The sequence below is a fragment of the Hirundo rustica genome, chromosome 25 (assembly GCF_015227805.2).
Source record: "Hirundo rustica isolate bHirRus1 chromosome 25, bHirRus1.pri.v3, whole genome shotgun sequence".
NCBI classification, from domain to species: domain Eukaryota; kingdom Metazoa; phylum Chordata; class Aves; order Passeriformes; family Hirundinidae; genus Hirundo; species Hirundo rustica.
The window spans coordinates 3,219,902-3,234,388 of record NC_053474.1 but is presented as its reverse complement, the minus strand read 5'-3'; the positions used below and the strand labels follow the sequence as shown (position 1 = coordinate 3,234,388).

The following is a 14,487-nucleotide window of genomic DNA, read 5'->3' as shown; positions in this document are numbered from 1 at the left end:
GCTCACAGCTTCACCTGGGGCGGTTTTATTCCCAAATTCCAGCCGGGTTCTCACCCCTGCTCCTGGCTGCTTTTGTTGGAATGGAGCAGCTTGGGAATAATAAACTGAAGGGAAGGGATGGACTCAATTGAAGTGGTTTGATCCAGAAATCCAAGAGGATGAAAATTCCTCAATTTAACTGGGAGCAGCTCCGTTGTGGAGCCGAGCTCCGCTCGCACCTGAAATGGCCACGAAACCCCAAATCTGCTCTTCTTGGAGTCCAAAAAAACCCCAGCTCCCTGTGGGCTCAGCCCCGGGACGCTGCATCCTCCCTCCCACCATCAAATCCTCCCCTTTTGGAACAAAAAACCCCTGGAATTTCAATGGGATCACCACTGAACTCCCCCTTCCCCAGCATTCCTAAAATGGCTGCCAGGCTGCGGCTCTGCCGGATGCTCCCAAATCCCACTTTTCCTTCCAAACCGGGGGGGAAAAAAAAAGAAAATTCCCATTTATTCCACCCCTCTCTGCTCAAAGAAATGAACCCCTTTGGGAAGCCGATCCCTGATTTTGGGTTCCTCGCAGAAAACGTGGAATTTTCGGGGTATTCCCACACCTACCTCAAGGATGCTCCTCGCCAGGGTGGCGCCTGTTGGGGCAAACAATGGTTTGGGAGTTTTGGTGGGGTTTTTTTGATTTTTAATTTTTATTTTTGCTCTTCTCCAGCCGAAACAGCAGGAGCCAGGTGCTTGGGGGGGAGAAAAAAAAAATGGGAATAAGGCCACGAAATGGAGGAGCTGCAGAGAGCAGCTTCCAAGGATTTCCTCTGGAAAACCACCCCGAGATCCCGGTGACAGGAGCAGCTTCCAGGGCTCTGCTCCTTGCTCCTGCCTCGGGAAAAACCCATCCCAGCTCCCGGGGCAGGTGACAGGAGCAGGGGGAGAGGAGAGGCTCCGCTGCCGCCTCCTTCTCCCTTTGTTCGGGAAACCCTCGCCTTTTGTGCTCCATCCACCCCAGGGGAGCGAACCCCGCTCCGGAAAACAAAACCCACCCAGGTTTCAAGGGAGCCCAGCTTCCCACCGGGGATTTCGCCTCATCCCGAGGGGTTTTGTGAAGGAAAAAAGCGGGATGGGGAGGAGAACAGGTCCGAGGCGGGGCTGGGCTGGTCCTTTGTGGCCGGGGCTCTGCATCTGCTGCGAGTCAATTAACGGCGAGCGCTGATTAACCGCAGCAGCTGTCGCGATAAAGGAGCAACTGCCGCCTTCCCCCGCTGCCACTCGGGACAAGAAGGACTCGAGCTCTCCCATCAAGGGGTCACCGTTTATTCCTTTCCAATGTTACAGCTTTTTTGGTGATTTTTTTTTTTTTTTTTTTTTTTTTTACAAGTTAGAAAATCGCAGATCGAGTGCGGCGGTTGTATTTTTTTTTTTTTTTTTTTTTGGCCATTAAAAAAATTATTTACAGAGGAAAAACAAAAAAAAAAAAAAGAAAGAAAGAAAGAAACGACGTTGGCTTCACATTATACAGCTGGCAGGGTCCCCCCTGTGTCCACCCCACACCCCAAAAGTTACCCCTTAAAGCAGAATTAAACACAGCGGACTTACAAGCTTTATGGTTTTAAGCCAATAGAAGACATTATTTAAAAAAAAAAACCAACAAAACCTAACCAGATTAGCTTTTTAAACCGTCGATTTCTATATATAAAAAAAAAAAAAGCACAAAAAAAAAACCCCACTTGAAATGAAAAGTCAGAACCAGGAATGTAAACTGAGAAATAAAGGAAAAAAAAAAGAAAAAGGGGAAAAAAAAAATAAAATCAAAAATCCCTTTGAACAGTCAGTGTGACCGGGAGGAGAGGGGACAGTCTGGAGAGATCCAGAGCAGGATTTGGGGATCCGGCTTCTTACAAACTGTAAACTCCAGAGGCATCCGGGACAAATCTTCCTCCTCAGTTTGTTGCGGTGGTTTTTTTTTTTTTTCTTCCGTCGCTGTTATTTTTTTTTCCCCCAAAGAATTCAGCTCAAACTACTCCAAAGCGGCGGCGGCGATGGGAATCCAAACCAGCTTTTTTGTTGTTGTTGTTTTTTCCTTTTTTTTTTTTTTTTTTTTCCTACCAGGAACGGGGCGGGGAAGGGACAGAGAGAGGAAAATACCTGCGAGGGGAGGAGCGGGTGCGCGGTGCGTGTCAGTCCTCGGGCGGTGCGGGCGAGTCCGTGGCAGGGAGGGGCCGAGGGCGCTGTGCGGGTCCCCGCGGAGCACAGGACCGCGCCCGAGCGCTCTCTACTCTTCCTTCTGCTCCCTCGTGGGCTCCTCGGGTTTGGCTGTGTCTCCGTGGCTCTCCCCTCCCTGCTGCTGCTGCTTCTCCTCCTCCTCCTCGGCTTCTCCTCCATCCTTGGGCTCGGTCCCCTCGCCGCCCTGCTGCTGCTGCTCCTCCTCCTCGGGGGGAGCCGAAGGCTGCAGCCCCCCCGGCGGGGTCTCGGCGCTCTTTCCTTGCTCCTCGGTGGGCGAGGAGCCCGAGGAGTCCCCGGCTTCCTTCTTGTTCTTGCGGAAGGAGATGCCGCTCAGCTTGAAGGGTTTCTTGAACGAGAACTTCTTCTTCTTCTTGGGGGCGTCCTTAGGGGCCGCGGCTCCTTCGGCTTGGGGGTCGCCGCCGTCCGAGGCGGCCGGGGCGGGCTCGATGGCGTCCGCTCCGCCCTGGCTCTCCTCCTTGGGGGGTTCCGCCGAGCCGTTCCCGTTCTGGGGGGACGCCTCGACCCCCGCCTTGGGCGTCATGTCCCCGTTGTAGATGACATGGCCGTTCTCCTGCGGGGGGGAGCGCGTTAGGCACGGCCGGGACCCCGCGCCCCCCGTCCCCAAAACCATCCCCACAAAGAGCTGCCGCAGGGAAAACGGGGGGCACCGAGCTGCTGGAGGGGGGGGGGGGCCGGGAAAAGAGAGCGGAGGGAGGGGGCGGCACGGCGGGGAGAAGCGGGGCTGGGAGCCGCTGGGAACGGGGGACACGGGGCACAGAGCGGGGCTCCCCCCGAGGGACGGGAGCGCACCGGGGGGCTCCGAGCCGTAAGAAGGGGGAGCAGCGGCCCGGGGTGAGGGTCTCACGGGGGGATAGGCTCGGTGTAACGGGGGGGGGGCGGCGCGCTACCACCGGGAGGCGCCCGAGCTCCACCGCCGGTACCGGGGCGCGGCGGCGGACGGGACCCGCCCGGTACCGGGGGAAGCCCGAGGCGCGGCGCGGGCGGTGCCGCATCCCCCCCGGGCAGGAGAATCCCCGCGGGGGCACGAAGATTCCCCTCGGCTCCATCAGCGCGCCCTCCCCTCCGCGCCTTTGTCCGCGCTGCCGCCCGCCCCGGCGGGGAGCGCGGTGCCCCCCCGGTGCCCCCCGGTACCCACCTGCCCGTTGGCCTTGGCGGTGTCGGGCTCTCCGCCCGCCGCTTTGGAGCCCTGGCTGCCCATGGTGCGGCACTCGGGGAGGTGCCGGCCCCGCCGCGGCGGCTGCGCTGGGCGGGAGTGGGGCGAGCCCCCCGCCGGCCGCTGATAAAGCGAGGGGAGGGGGCGGGACGGGAGCGAGCCCGCCCCGGGGGCGGGGGGAGCGCGGGGGAGGCACCGCCCCGCCGGTACCGGGGGGTTCTGGCGGCCGCCGAGCCCCCTCCCCGCCTGTGCCCCGCCGGGGGTCGGGGCAGCTGAGGTGGGGGGTGGTGGTGGGGACACCCCCTTCTCCGGGTGGGATCGCCCCCTTCTCTGAGTGGGATCATTCCCTTCTCCGGGTGGGATCGCCCCCTTCTCTGAGTGGGATCATTCCCTTCCCAGGGTGGGATCATTCCCTTCCCAGGGTGGGATCATTCCCTTCTCTGGGTGGGATCATTCCCTTCCCCAGGTGGGATCATTCCCTTCTCCTGGTGGGATCATTCCCTTCCCCGGGTGGGATCATTCCCTTCCCTGGGTGGGATCATTCCCTTCTCTGAGTGGGATCATTCCCTTCTCTGGGTGGGATCATTCCCTTCCCCGGGTGGGATCATTCCCTTCTCTGGGTGGGATCATTCCCTTCCCAGGGTGGGATCATTCCCTTCTGGTGGGATCATTCCCTTCTCTGGGTGGGATCGCCCCCTTCTCTGAGTGGGATCATTCCCTTCCCTGGGTGGGATCATTCCCTTCCCTGGGTGGGATCATTCCCTTCTCCAGGTGGGATCACCCCCTTCTCCTGGTGGGATCATTCCCTTCCCTGGGTGGGATCATTCCCTTCTCCAGGTGGGATCATTCCCTTCCCTGGGTGGGATCATTCCCTTCCCCGGGTGAGGTCTCATCGCAGCTCCATCACCCCCGAGTGCTGCTCTGACGCCTTTGGGGTGTCTCTGCCTCCAACCCCGTCACCCCGGGGTGCTGCTCACCCGCTCCTCAACACCTTGGGGTGCTGCTCCCCGCAACGCCAGAGCCCCCTGGGTGCCTGCACCCCCCTCACCAGCACCCCTGCAGTGCCTGTGTCACCCCTGGGAGGGTCTCATGGGGCCGCTCGGGCCTTTCCCGTCCCCCCAGGAGTGTCCTGGTGCAGGTGGCCTCAGTCCTGTCACCCCAGGGTGCTGTCATTTCATGGCACTGTCACCCCTCAGTCCTGTCACCCCACGGTGCTGTCACCCCTCAGTCCTGTCACCCCACGGTGCTGTCACCCCTCAGTCCTGTCACCCCAGGGTGTCTTGTCCCGGGGTTTTGCTCATTCCAGGGTCCTGCTCATCCCAGCCCCATCATCCCTGGGGTGTCCTGCTGTGGGGACAGCTCCTGCCGTGGGGACAGGACAGACCCTGCCGTGGGGACAGACCCTGCCATGGGGACAGGACAGCTCCTGCTGTGGGGACAGGACAGACCCTGCCATGGGGACAGACCCTGCCGTGGGGACAGACCCTGCCATGGGGACAGGACAGACCCTGCCATGGGGACAGACCCTGCCATGGGGACAGGACCGCTCCTGCCATGGGGACAGGACAGACCCTGCTGTGGGGACAGGACAGCTCCTGCCATGGGGACAGGACAGACCCTGCTGTGGGGACAGCTCCTGCAGTGGGGACAGCTCCTGCAGTGGGTTCAGGCCGTGCCCCACGTGTCCCACCCCAGCTCCCGGCCCCGCTGAGCACCCTGGCACACGCTCAGGGAGGTTTTCCCCTTCTGGCCGTTCCTCCTCTCTGATTTCCCAGAAGAGGAGAGCTGAGGAGAAAAGGAAAACGGCACCGAGCTGAGGGATGGCCGGTGCCAGCGAGGGCCCTGCAGCACCCAGACGCTGCCGGGGGCTCCCCAAACCCACACCCTGCCCGTGCCCGCCCACGCCACCGACGCTCCCGGAGGACGATTCCCAAGCGCCTCATCCCGAGTTGTTCCGGGCTGCTCGGGAGCCGCCGCGGGTGGCGGGACCCCAGCACGAGCTGTGCGCGGAGCCCAGCGACACCCAAGGCCGGGCTCCCAGGGGAAAACAATGTCCCGCTGTGTGTGCCGCACCAACAAGGTCATGTTTTGTCTCCATCCTCCCTCTCCCTCCCCGCCGGCACATCAGCTCTCCCCCGGTCAGAGCGAAATTGCTGTTAATTAAAACAGGCGGCATCTTCCTTATTGACTTTTGGGTGCCGGTTGATAAAAAGCCCTTGGACGGCTGCCGGCTTGGCCGTGAGGGCCGGAGCGTCCCGGGCAGCCACGGGAGCTGGGCAGGGTGTTCCCTGCTGGAAAACTGCGCTTCCAGGGAGGCTGTTGGCTTTGGGAAGGACGGGAGTCCCGCAGAGTGTGGGATTATGGACGCACGGTGTTTGTGCCCGATCCCAGCTCCGGGCTGGTGTTCCCAGCTGGGGAGGAGATCCACGGCTGGGAGCCCTTCCTGGTGTGCCGGGAGCTGTTCAGCTTTGGGAAATATCCACAGCAAATCCACACTTCTCACCTTCTGGGAGGGATTTCCAGCCTTTCTGCTGGAGGTCATTTCATCCTGGCTCTTCTCTTCAGGAATGCAAACAGGCCTTGTGCTGCAGTGAAATCCCATCCCATCCCCATCCCCATCCCATCCCATTCCCTGTTCCCATCCCCATTCCTGTTCCCATTCCCCATCCCCATTCCCATCCCCATTCCTATCCCCATTCCCTTTCTCATTCCCATTCCCCATTCCCATTTTCCCATCCCCATTCCATTCCCCATCTCCATTGCCATTCCCATCCCCCTTCCCTTTTCCATTCCCATTCCCCATTCCCATCCCCATTCCCATTCCCACCCCCATCCCCATCCCCATCCCCATTCCCATCCCCATCCCCATTCCCATCCCCATCCCCATCCCCATTCCCATCCCCATTCCCATTCCCCATTCCCCATTTTCCCATTCCCATTCCCCATCCCCATTCTCATTTTCCCATTCCCATCCCCATTTTCCCATCCCCATTCCCATTCCCATTCCCATTCCCCATTCCCCATTCCCCATTTTCCCATCCCCATCCCCATTCCCATTCCTGTTCCCATTCCCATTTTCCCATTCCCCATTTTCCCATTCCCCATTTTCCCATTCCCATTTTCCCATTCCCATTTTCCCATCCCCATCCCCATTTTCCCATCTCCATCCCCATTTTCCCATTCCCATCCCCATTCCCATTCCCATTCCCCATTCCCCATTTTCCCATTCCCATCCCCATTCCCATTCCCATCCCCATCCCGCTCTGGCTCCTGTGTTGGTGACACTGATGCATTCCCTGCGGACCGGGCACTTGTGGGGAGGAGTTTCCTTGGATTTCAGGGGATTTATGGGGCTGGGATCAGCAGCCACACCATGGGTGCTTCAATCCTTTTCCCCATTTTTCCAGAGGGGACGAAGGATTCCCCTCCGCCGCTCTCCGCGAGCTCCGGGACACGGATGTGACGGAGCAAACCGGGCAGGACAAGGAGCAGAGCCGGGGGTGACAACGAGAGCCCCCCACCACGCCAGACCCTCCCCGCTGGGGTTTCTCCAGCAGCCAATTTTCCCAGTTTTCCCAGTTTTTCCCAGGAGTTTTCCATCCCCTGGAGGAATCCCCGTCTGTCCCTATCCCGGTTTTTCCTGCGCACCCTCTCCTGCAGCGCTGCCGTGGTTATAAATAACCGCGTTCCCCACGGATCCCCGAGTGTTCCAGGGCACGTGTCCGTCCTTCCTTCCTCCCCTGCTCCTTCCCTGCTCCATCCCTGCACGGATCCGCTGCCTCCGGAGCGGCCCCCGAGCCCCGCAGCTCCGTGGGGTCACCCTGGCTGTCTCCAGGCGCATCCACAGCCGGCTTTTCCCAGCTTTTCCTCCTCCGTGTGCGGCTGTGGTGACGCCGGGGGTGAAGGACAGGCAGAGCCTGGGAACCGGTGAATTCCAGCACCACCCAAACACCTTCCCAAGCCTCCCTGTGGTGGATTCCATCCCATCCCATCCCACCCCACCCCATCCCATCCCATCCCATCCCATCCCACCCCATCCCATCCCATCCCACCCCATCCCATCCCATCCCAGTCTCTCCTCCATCCCGGGCAGGGCACCGGAGTGGCGCAGGAAATGCTCCGGCTCCAGCGGGAGCTTTGGGAAGGGCAGGAATTCGCAGGATCCCCGCAGACGGACAGATTACGTGTCTGTCTGCTCCTCCAGCAGATGGACAGGCAGACAAATCTCTGCCGCTGCTGCCCGCCAGATCCTCGCCGAGGTTGTTTTCCGCCTCCCAGACCTACTTAAAGCGCGGCTGATTATTAATTTATTGGGTGTTAAGCGCTGGGAGGCTGCAGGGCAGAGCAGGGAGCTCAGCCCCGGGCCGCAGAGGGGCAGGAGGATCCCACCCCAACAAATCCTCCTGCCCCTTGACCAGGAATTAAGGTAATTATTTATTCATCAGCAGCTCCGGGATTTCATCCCGAGGTAAAAGCGCCCAGACCGCCAGGCCCGGCGATAAAAACAGAGGGGTTTCCACGTTGATTTATAAATAATGAGGGAATTAATTAATTAGGCCTCTGCGGGGAGAGAATTCCAGCAGGGAGAGCGCGGGGTTGGGCTGGATGGACGGAGAAGGTTTCTGCCACCAGGGCGGTGACGGGGACAGCCCAGAGCAGCTTTAGGGTCTGGGGGCTGCTTTAGGGTCTGGGGGCTGCAGCTTCCCAGGACACCGACACTGGATGCACATCCCCTGGGAATTCGGGGCGAAGGGACCGAGCTGCTCCGTCTGCAGCAGGAAAATCCTGCACGCCGGGGGATTCCCGATGGGAACAGGGCCCAGCAGGAGGAGCCGGGAATCTCTCGGCTCTGCCGAGCAGAAATTGGGCGCAGCTCGTGGTCAGTCCCGGGCGACCTCTGACCCGCACCTGGGAAAAGCCTCCAGGACGGAGCCAGGCTCTCCCGGGAATGTCGCAGGCCCCGGCAGCGGTGTCCCCAAATCCTTCCTGCCCTGGGCAAGGCTCCAGCCCGGGAGGCTGCGGCCAGGAGCTGACTTCCCCTAGAAACACATGAAAGGGCCCCTTCTTGTATTTGCCAGAGCCCCGTCAATTTTGGTTGTGAGGATCCCATGGCAACCGGCGCCTCCTGCAACTGCACTTGCTATTTCTGGGCTCGCTTTTCCCCCTCCTGTGGGATCATCCCGTGGGATCAGCCCCAGCCCTGAGCCTTTCCCGGCCCGTGCTGGGGTGCTGAGGGTCGCGGGGCGGGAGGGAGAGCGGGATCTCCTCTGGAGCTCATCTTGGAGCCCGCCTCAGGCTCGGCGGTTGGGAGATCTGCACACAAATATCAAACCAGACCCAAACCCGTCTGCGCAGCCCCGGGGTGACGCTGGGGACAGCGGTGGACACGGTCCCGGGGAGGTTTTGGTGGTTTTGGGGGGGGTCAGCGCTCCCACATCGCCTTTCCCAACCTTGTGGATCCCTCCTGGCGGAACAGGAACCCCCAGAACGCCCCGGCCCGGGCATCCCACTCATCCCACTCACTCATCCCACTCATCCCACGTTCCTTATCTCCCGTACCCCGGCCTCAGGCTGCGCTCGGGGCTGATAAAGGGCTGCCTGACCCTGAGCTGCGCTGGGAGAGCAGCGCGGCTGCCAGAGGCTGCTGCAGAAATCCGGGAATGCGGCGTCCAGCCGGGACGGGAGGGGCCACCCCTGACCCGGGCAGGGTCCCCCAGTCCCAGGGACAGCTTCCAGATCATCCTTCCTGGCCCGGAGGGAAGTTTACAACGCAAACAAAAGCCAGGCTCGGTCCGAGCGGAGCTTTTCCCGTGCCGTTTCCTGGCTCCCGCACGCCACGGCCGGGGCAGGAGGGGCGGGTGTGATTTGCCATCCCAAAATCCCACCCCACCCTCCCCTCTGGCAGCGAGGAGCCATTCCCATCGCTCCAGGCCTTTCTCCAAACCCCTGCAGCTCCTGGAAGTGGCTCTGGGTCCTTCCCCTCCCCAGCTGTGCCCCCCCCCAGCTCTCCCAGCCCTTTGCAGCATCCCCGCGGCTTCCTCTGGGACGCGATCCCGCATCCTCCTGCCCTCCCAGCCTCACCTGAGCGGGGCCCGCACGGACAGACCCCCGGGCAGCGGGACAAACCTCCCACGGCCCCCCCCGGAGCTCCGTGACCCCCCCCGGGACGCGGGGCAGGGGAGCGGGGCCGGGGCGCTGCGGGGCCGCGGCGCCTCCCCCGGGAGCCGCGGGATGTGAGGGCCCCTTTCTCCCCGCAAGTCAATGTGGCTTTTTGTTGCTCGGCCGGGGCTGATACCGCCGAGCGGGGACGGACAATACGCGCCATTGTTCCCTTTCAGCAGCATCTGACGGGCCCGGGCGCTGAGAAGAGGCCAGTGTGTGCCCGGGCTGCGGGGGGAAGGGACGGGCACGGACGGACAGACGGCAGGGGAGGCGCAGGGACACCCAAACCCATCCCGGGTGCGGGGATTGGGAGGATGCCGGGAGCCCGGGAGGTTGTGAAATCGCCTCGGTTTGGGTTGGGAGGGAGCTGAGAGGGAGTTGAGGTGACGCGGGTGTCGTTCGTGGTACCCGAAAGAGCGTGGCAAATCATCCCCGAGAGCCACGGGCTTCCCGCCCCGCTTCCCCTGATGGAATATTAATTATGAAAACCTCATTAGGAACCCGCGAGTGTCGACGCCACCAACGCTCCCGTCGCTGCTCGCTGTCCCCCAGGTCCTGGCTGCTCTCCTGGGGCAGCTGGGGGGACCCGAACCCCCGGGAAATCCAGGGAAAATCCTCTCCCCGAAAGCCCGGGGCGCGGGGCGGGCCAGGGGCTCGTTCCCTGCCCGGGAGCGGGGGAATCCCGGCGGTGCCAGGGCTGCTCTGCAACTTTCCACCAGAAATCCCCTCCTTCCCTTTCTCCCGGGCTGTCCCCGGCCGGGATTGCTTCACCGCCGGCGGCAGAATTCCCCCCTCGGCCTCCGAGCAAAGCCCGAAGCGTCCCCGGTGGGCGGCGGCTGCCGGGGCACGGAGACCTCGGGGGTGGCTCCGGGGGGGCCGCGCCGTGCCCCGAGCCGGGGCTGAGGTTTTTGGGGAGCGCTTCGCCCTCCCAGGGGCTCCAGCCGTGCCCGATGAGCTCCCGGGACGCGCTGGGAGGGGGCACGGAGGGGGTTTGGTCCCCCGGATGAGCGCGGGGGGGGTCCCCGCTGGACGGGGCTGAGCAGCCCCACCCCCGGGAGGGGTCTCCGGCCGGTTTTGGGGTCCGGGGGCGGCGGCGTGGCGGCGGCCGGGGGCAGCGGGGCCGTCCCCGCCCCCACGGCTCGCTGGGATGCAGCGGCGGATGCAGCTCGGGCAGACTTGCATGGCCGTAACCACGGCAACGGAGCGCGGGGGATGCGGGAGGTGCGGGGGGATGCGGGGAGAGCCGGGGGAGCCGGGGGAGCCGGGGGGAGCCGGGGGGATGCGGGGAGAGCCGGGGGGAGCCGGGGGAGCCGGGGGGAGCCGGGGGGATGCGGGGAGAGCCGGGGAGAGCCGGGGGGAACCGGGGGGAGCCGGGGGAGCCGGGGGGAGCGGGGCTGCAGCGCTGCCGTCCCACCCAGGGCGGGCTCGGCAGCGTCTGGGGTCACCCCACGTCTGGATTTGCACACATCCCACATCTGGCTTCTCCCAGGTCTGGATTCATCCAGGTCTGGATTCACCCAGGTCTGGATTCATCCAGGTCTGGGTTCACCCCACATCTGGCTTTTCCCACATCTGGCTTTTCCCAGGTCTGGATTCACCCCCCCATCCGTATTTTTCCGTGTCTGGGTTCACCCCACCTCTGGGGTCACCCCACACCAGGATTCTCCCCACGCCTGACTTCTCCCAGCTCTGGGTTCATCCCCCATCCGGCTTTTTCCCGGCCTGGCTTCACCCCACATCTGGCACCACCCCAAACCCGCCTCCACCCCTCTCCCGTGTCCCCGCAGCTCCGGATCCCCCCCGAGGGATTCCCCCCTTCCTCAGCCGCAGGACACGGGGCCGTGCCGGGTGTCGGCGGGGTTCCGGGGGTGCAGCACCCCGGGAGGGGCGGGCGGGGTGCGGGGGGAGCCCCGAGCTCCTGCCGGGCCCCACAAAAGCCGCCGCTGTTTGCTTTGGCGCGGCCGCGCTCCGGCTCCGCGTTAACTTTGAACCGCGGCCGTTTTCCCTCTCCCTCCCCTCCTCCTCAGGGCTCCGAACCTCGGGGTGCCGCTCCCGGCCGTGGGGGGCTGCCGAGACCCCCCAGGACCCTCTGCCTGCCGGGGACAGCACGGGCGCCGCTGGGGACACCGGGGGGACACGGGGGGGACACCGGGGGTGTCCGTGCCAGGCCGGCGGTGCCCACCTGCCCGCCCCAGCCCCCGCGCTCGGCAGCTCGGCAGCTCGGGCGGAGAAGAGCCTGCGGCGCTGGAGTGACCCACTAACCTTCTTCTCCTTAAAAATGCATGAAATGCAGGCAGCCGCCGCGGGGACCCGCGCACGCAGCGCGGCCGGGGCACGGGTGGGCACCGGCGGGGCGGGCACGGGGCAGCCCCGGCCGGGCAGGGAGGGAGGGGGACGCGCTGCTGGGGGCTGCCCAAAATTTTGGGGGCTGGCGGCGTTTGGAGGGCGGCGCGTCCCCCCCCGGGGCTGGCGGGGCTTGGAGGAGCGAAGTGCACCTGGGGCGGTGTCGGGAGGGTCGGGGCTCGCTCAAGGACACCCCAATGAGTGGCGCCGGTGGCACGGGCGGGCGGCGGGGGCCCGGCAGGAGGGAGCAGCCTCGCCCCGGCGCTGCCATCGCAGCCCCTGACCTCGTTTCTCCGCGGCTCCTCCACGCCTTTAATACACCCCGAGCAGATGGCGGAGAGCCGGGGGGAGCGCCCGGGGGCAGCGGCGGCTCAGCCCCACCCGGAGACACGGGCAGCCCACGGGTGACCCCGGCGGGACGGGGCCCCGCGCCGGCAGGGGTTAACAGCGGCTGTCGCATGCGGAGGGTTTCGCTTCGCTCCCGTTCGCGCGGCCGCGGCGCCTCCGCGAAGAACACGGAGATATTTTTAGCCGCTCTGCAGCTCAGCCTGAGCGGCCCCCGGGCGGTGTCCGACCCCGGAGTCCCCGCGGACGGGGACGAACACCCGCGGCCTTCCAGGGGAAGAGAGGGGGATTTGCGGGATTAAAGTTTTGCCTTTGTTTCTGCGGTCGCGGCCCCGTCTGGAGAAGGAAGAAACGACCCCGGGAAACAAGAGCAGCGAGAGCTGGATCGAGTAAACAACGGAGCTGCTCCATCCCTGCCGGAGCGGGGCTCATTCCTCGGCTGGATCCACGTTTCCCATCCTTTTCCCTCCCCAAAACTCCCAGCCTGGCCAGCGCGCGCTGCTGCCGTCACCCAAACAGCCTCAGAAAGAGGGAGGAAATCACAGCTCGGGGGTGGGTTTCCAAGGCTTTTTGGAAATCCCTGAGGCTCCCTCGGGGCTCTGAGCCCCGGCCCGGCGTGTGGGGAAGGCGAGGAAGGGCTGGGAGCGCCCTCGGGGAGCTCGGCTGCGCTGCCCCGGCACCCCCGGCTCCACACGCGTCCCCCCCAGCGCCGGCCGGGCGGCAGAGCCAGCAGCACTCCCCGCACCCCGGCTGATTAACATAAATCGACACTGACTAATTAACCGTCCCGCCTCATTAGAGCCCGGATGCCGCATCCCTGGGAACAGCAGGCAGCCGAGCCCTGGCTATCAGCGCACGGTGGCCACGCTCCACCCCGCGCCAGCCACCGGCCAGCGCAGCGGGAGTGTCCCCGTGGCTGTCCCATCCCCTTTGCTGTCCCCATTGCTGTCCCACGGCTGTCCCCACTGCTGTGTCCCCATTGCTGTGTCCCCACTGCTGTCCCCATTGCTGTCCCCATGGCTGTCCCATCCCCTTTGCTGTCCCCATTGCTGTCCCCATGGCTGTCCTCACTGCTGTCCCTATTGCTGTGTCCCCATTGCTGTGTCCCCACTGCTGTCCCCATTGCTGTCCCCATGGCCGTCCCATCCCCATGGCTGTCCTCACTGCTGTCTCTATTGCTGTGTCCCCATGGCTGACCCCATTGCTGTCCCCCTGTCCCCACTGCTGTCCCCATGGCCGTCCCATCCCCATTGCTGTCCCCATGGCTGTCCTCACTGCTGTCTCTATTGCTGTGTCCCCACTGCTGTCCCCCTGTCCCCACTGCTGTCCCATCCCCACTGCTGTCCCCACTGCTGTCCCTATTGCTATCTCATCCCCTTTGCTGTCCCCATTGCTGTCCCATCCCATTGCTGTCCCCCTGTCCCATCCCCACGTCTGTCCCCACGGCTAACCCCATGGCTGTCCCCCTGTCCCCGTTGCTGTCCCCTTTGCTGTCTCATCCCCTTTGCTCTCCCCACGGCTGTCCCCACCCCATTGCTGTCCCATCCCATTGCTGTCCCATCCACACTGCTGTCCCACGGCTGTCCCCTTTGCTGTCCCCACGGCTGTCCCCACTGCTGTCCCCACTGCTGTCCCCACCCCACGGCCCCGGTGAAGCTGCCGGCAGCGATAACGAGATCCGTTCCTAATCCATTTATTCGCGGCTGGAGCGCAGCGCCGGCAGCCGGCTCCCGGCGCCCGCGGGGCGCTGAACCCTCCCGGGCCCGGGGGGAAAACCTGGCGGCTCCGGGCCGTGGGGCAGCGAACGGGGCGAGGAGGGGCTGGTGGAGCCCTGGGAGGGCTGAACCCTCGGGGGAAGGTGACGCCATCGGCAGCGCGGCCTTGGCGAGCGGCGGGATGAGCAAATCTTGCATCAGCCTGGAAGGGCGATAAGGAGCCCGAGCCCGTCCCAGCCCTCGCCCCGAGCCGGGAGGGAGCGGCGGGGAGCGGGGGGGCGATGCCTGAGGCGGCCGAGTGCAGGGGAAGGTCACCCCAAGGCGGTGACACCCAGCTCGGCGGGAGGAAGGAAAAGGAAATTTTTCACTCCCCCGTTTGCCTGGGAAGCGGCCGCGGGGGCCCCGCGCGGGTCCGGTCCTGCGGCCGCCACCGGGCTGAGCCACGGCCCCGCACGGCCCCGCACGGGTTTCGGGGGACACCCTGGGGCCCAGCGTGGGAATGTCCCGCCCTCAGCAGCACCCCCGGCACTCTCAGCTC

At 64.3% G+C, this 14,487-nt stretch overlaps 1 protein-coding gene across 1 annotated transcript; it reads right to left on the bottom strand.

Annotated features, from left to right (window-relative positions):
- Nucleotides 1-1,035: 1,035 nt before the first annotated feature.
- On the bottom strand, nucleotides 1,036-3,494 carry MARCKSL1 (MARCKS like 1). Its single transcript, XM_040086230.2, has 2 exons — nucleotides 3,367-3,494; nucleotides 1,036-2,781 (listed from the first exon to the last, which is right to left on the bottom strand). The coding sequence occupies exons 1-2, from the start codon at nucleotides 3,427-3,429 to the stop codon at nucleotides 2,260-2,262; spliced, it is 585 nt and encodes a 194-aa protein (XP_039942164.1). The 5' UTR covers nucleotides 3,430-3,494; the 3' UTR covers nucleotides 1,036-2,259.
- Nucleotides 3,495-14,487: the final 10,993 nt, after the last annotated feature.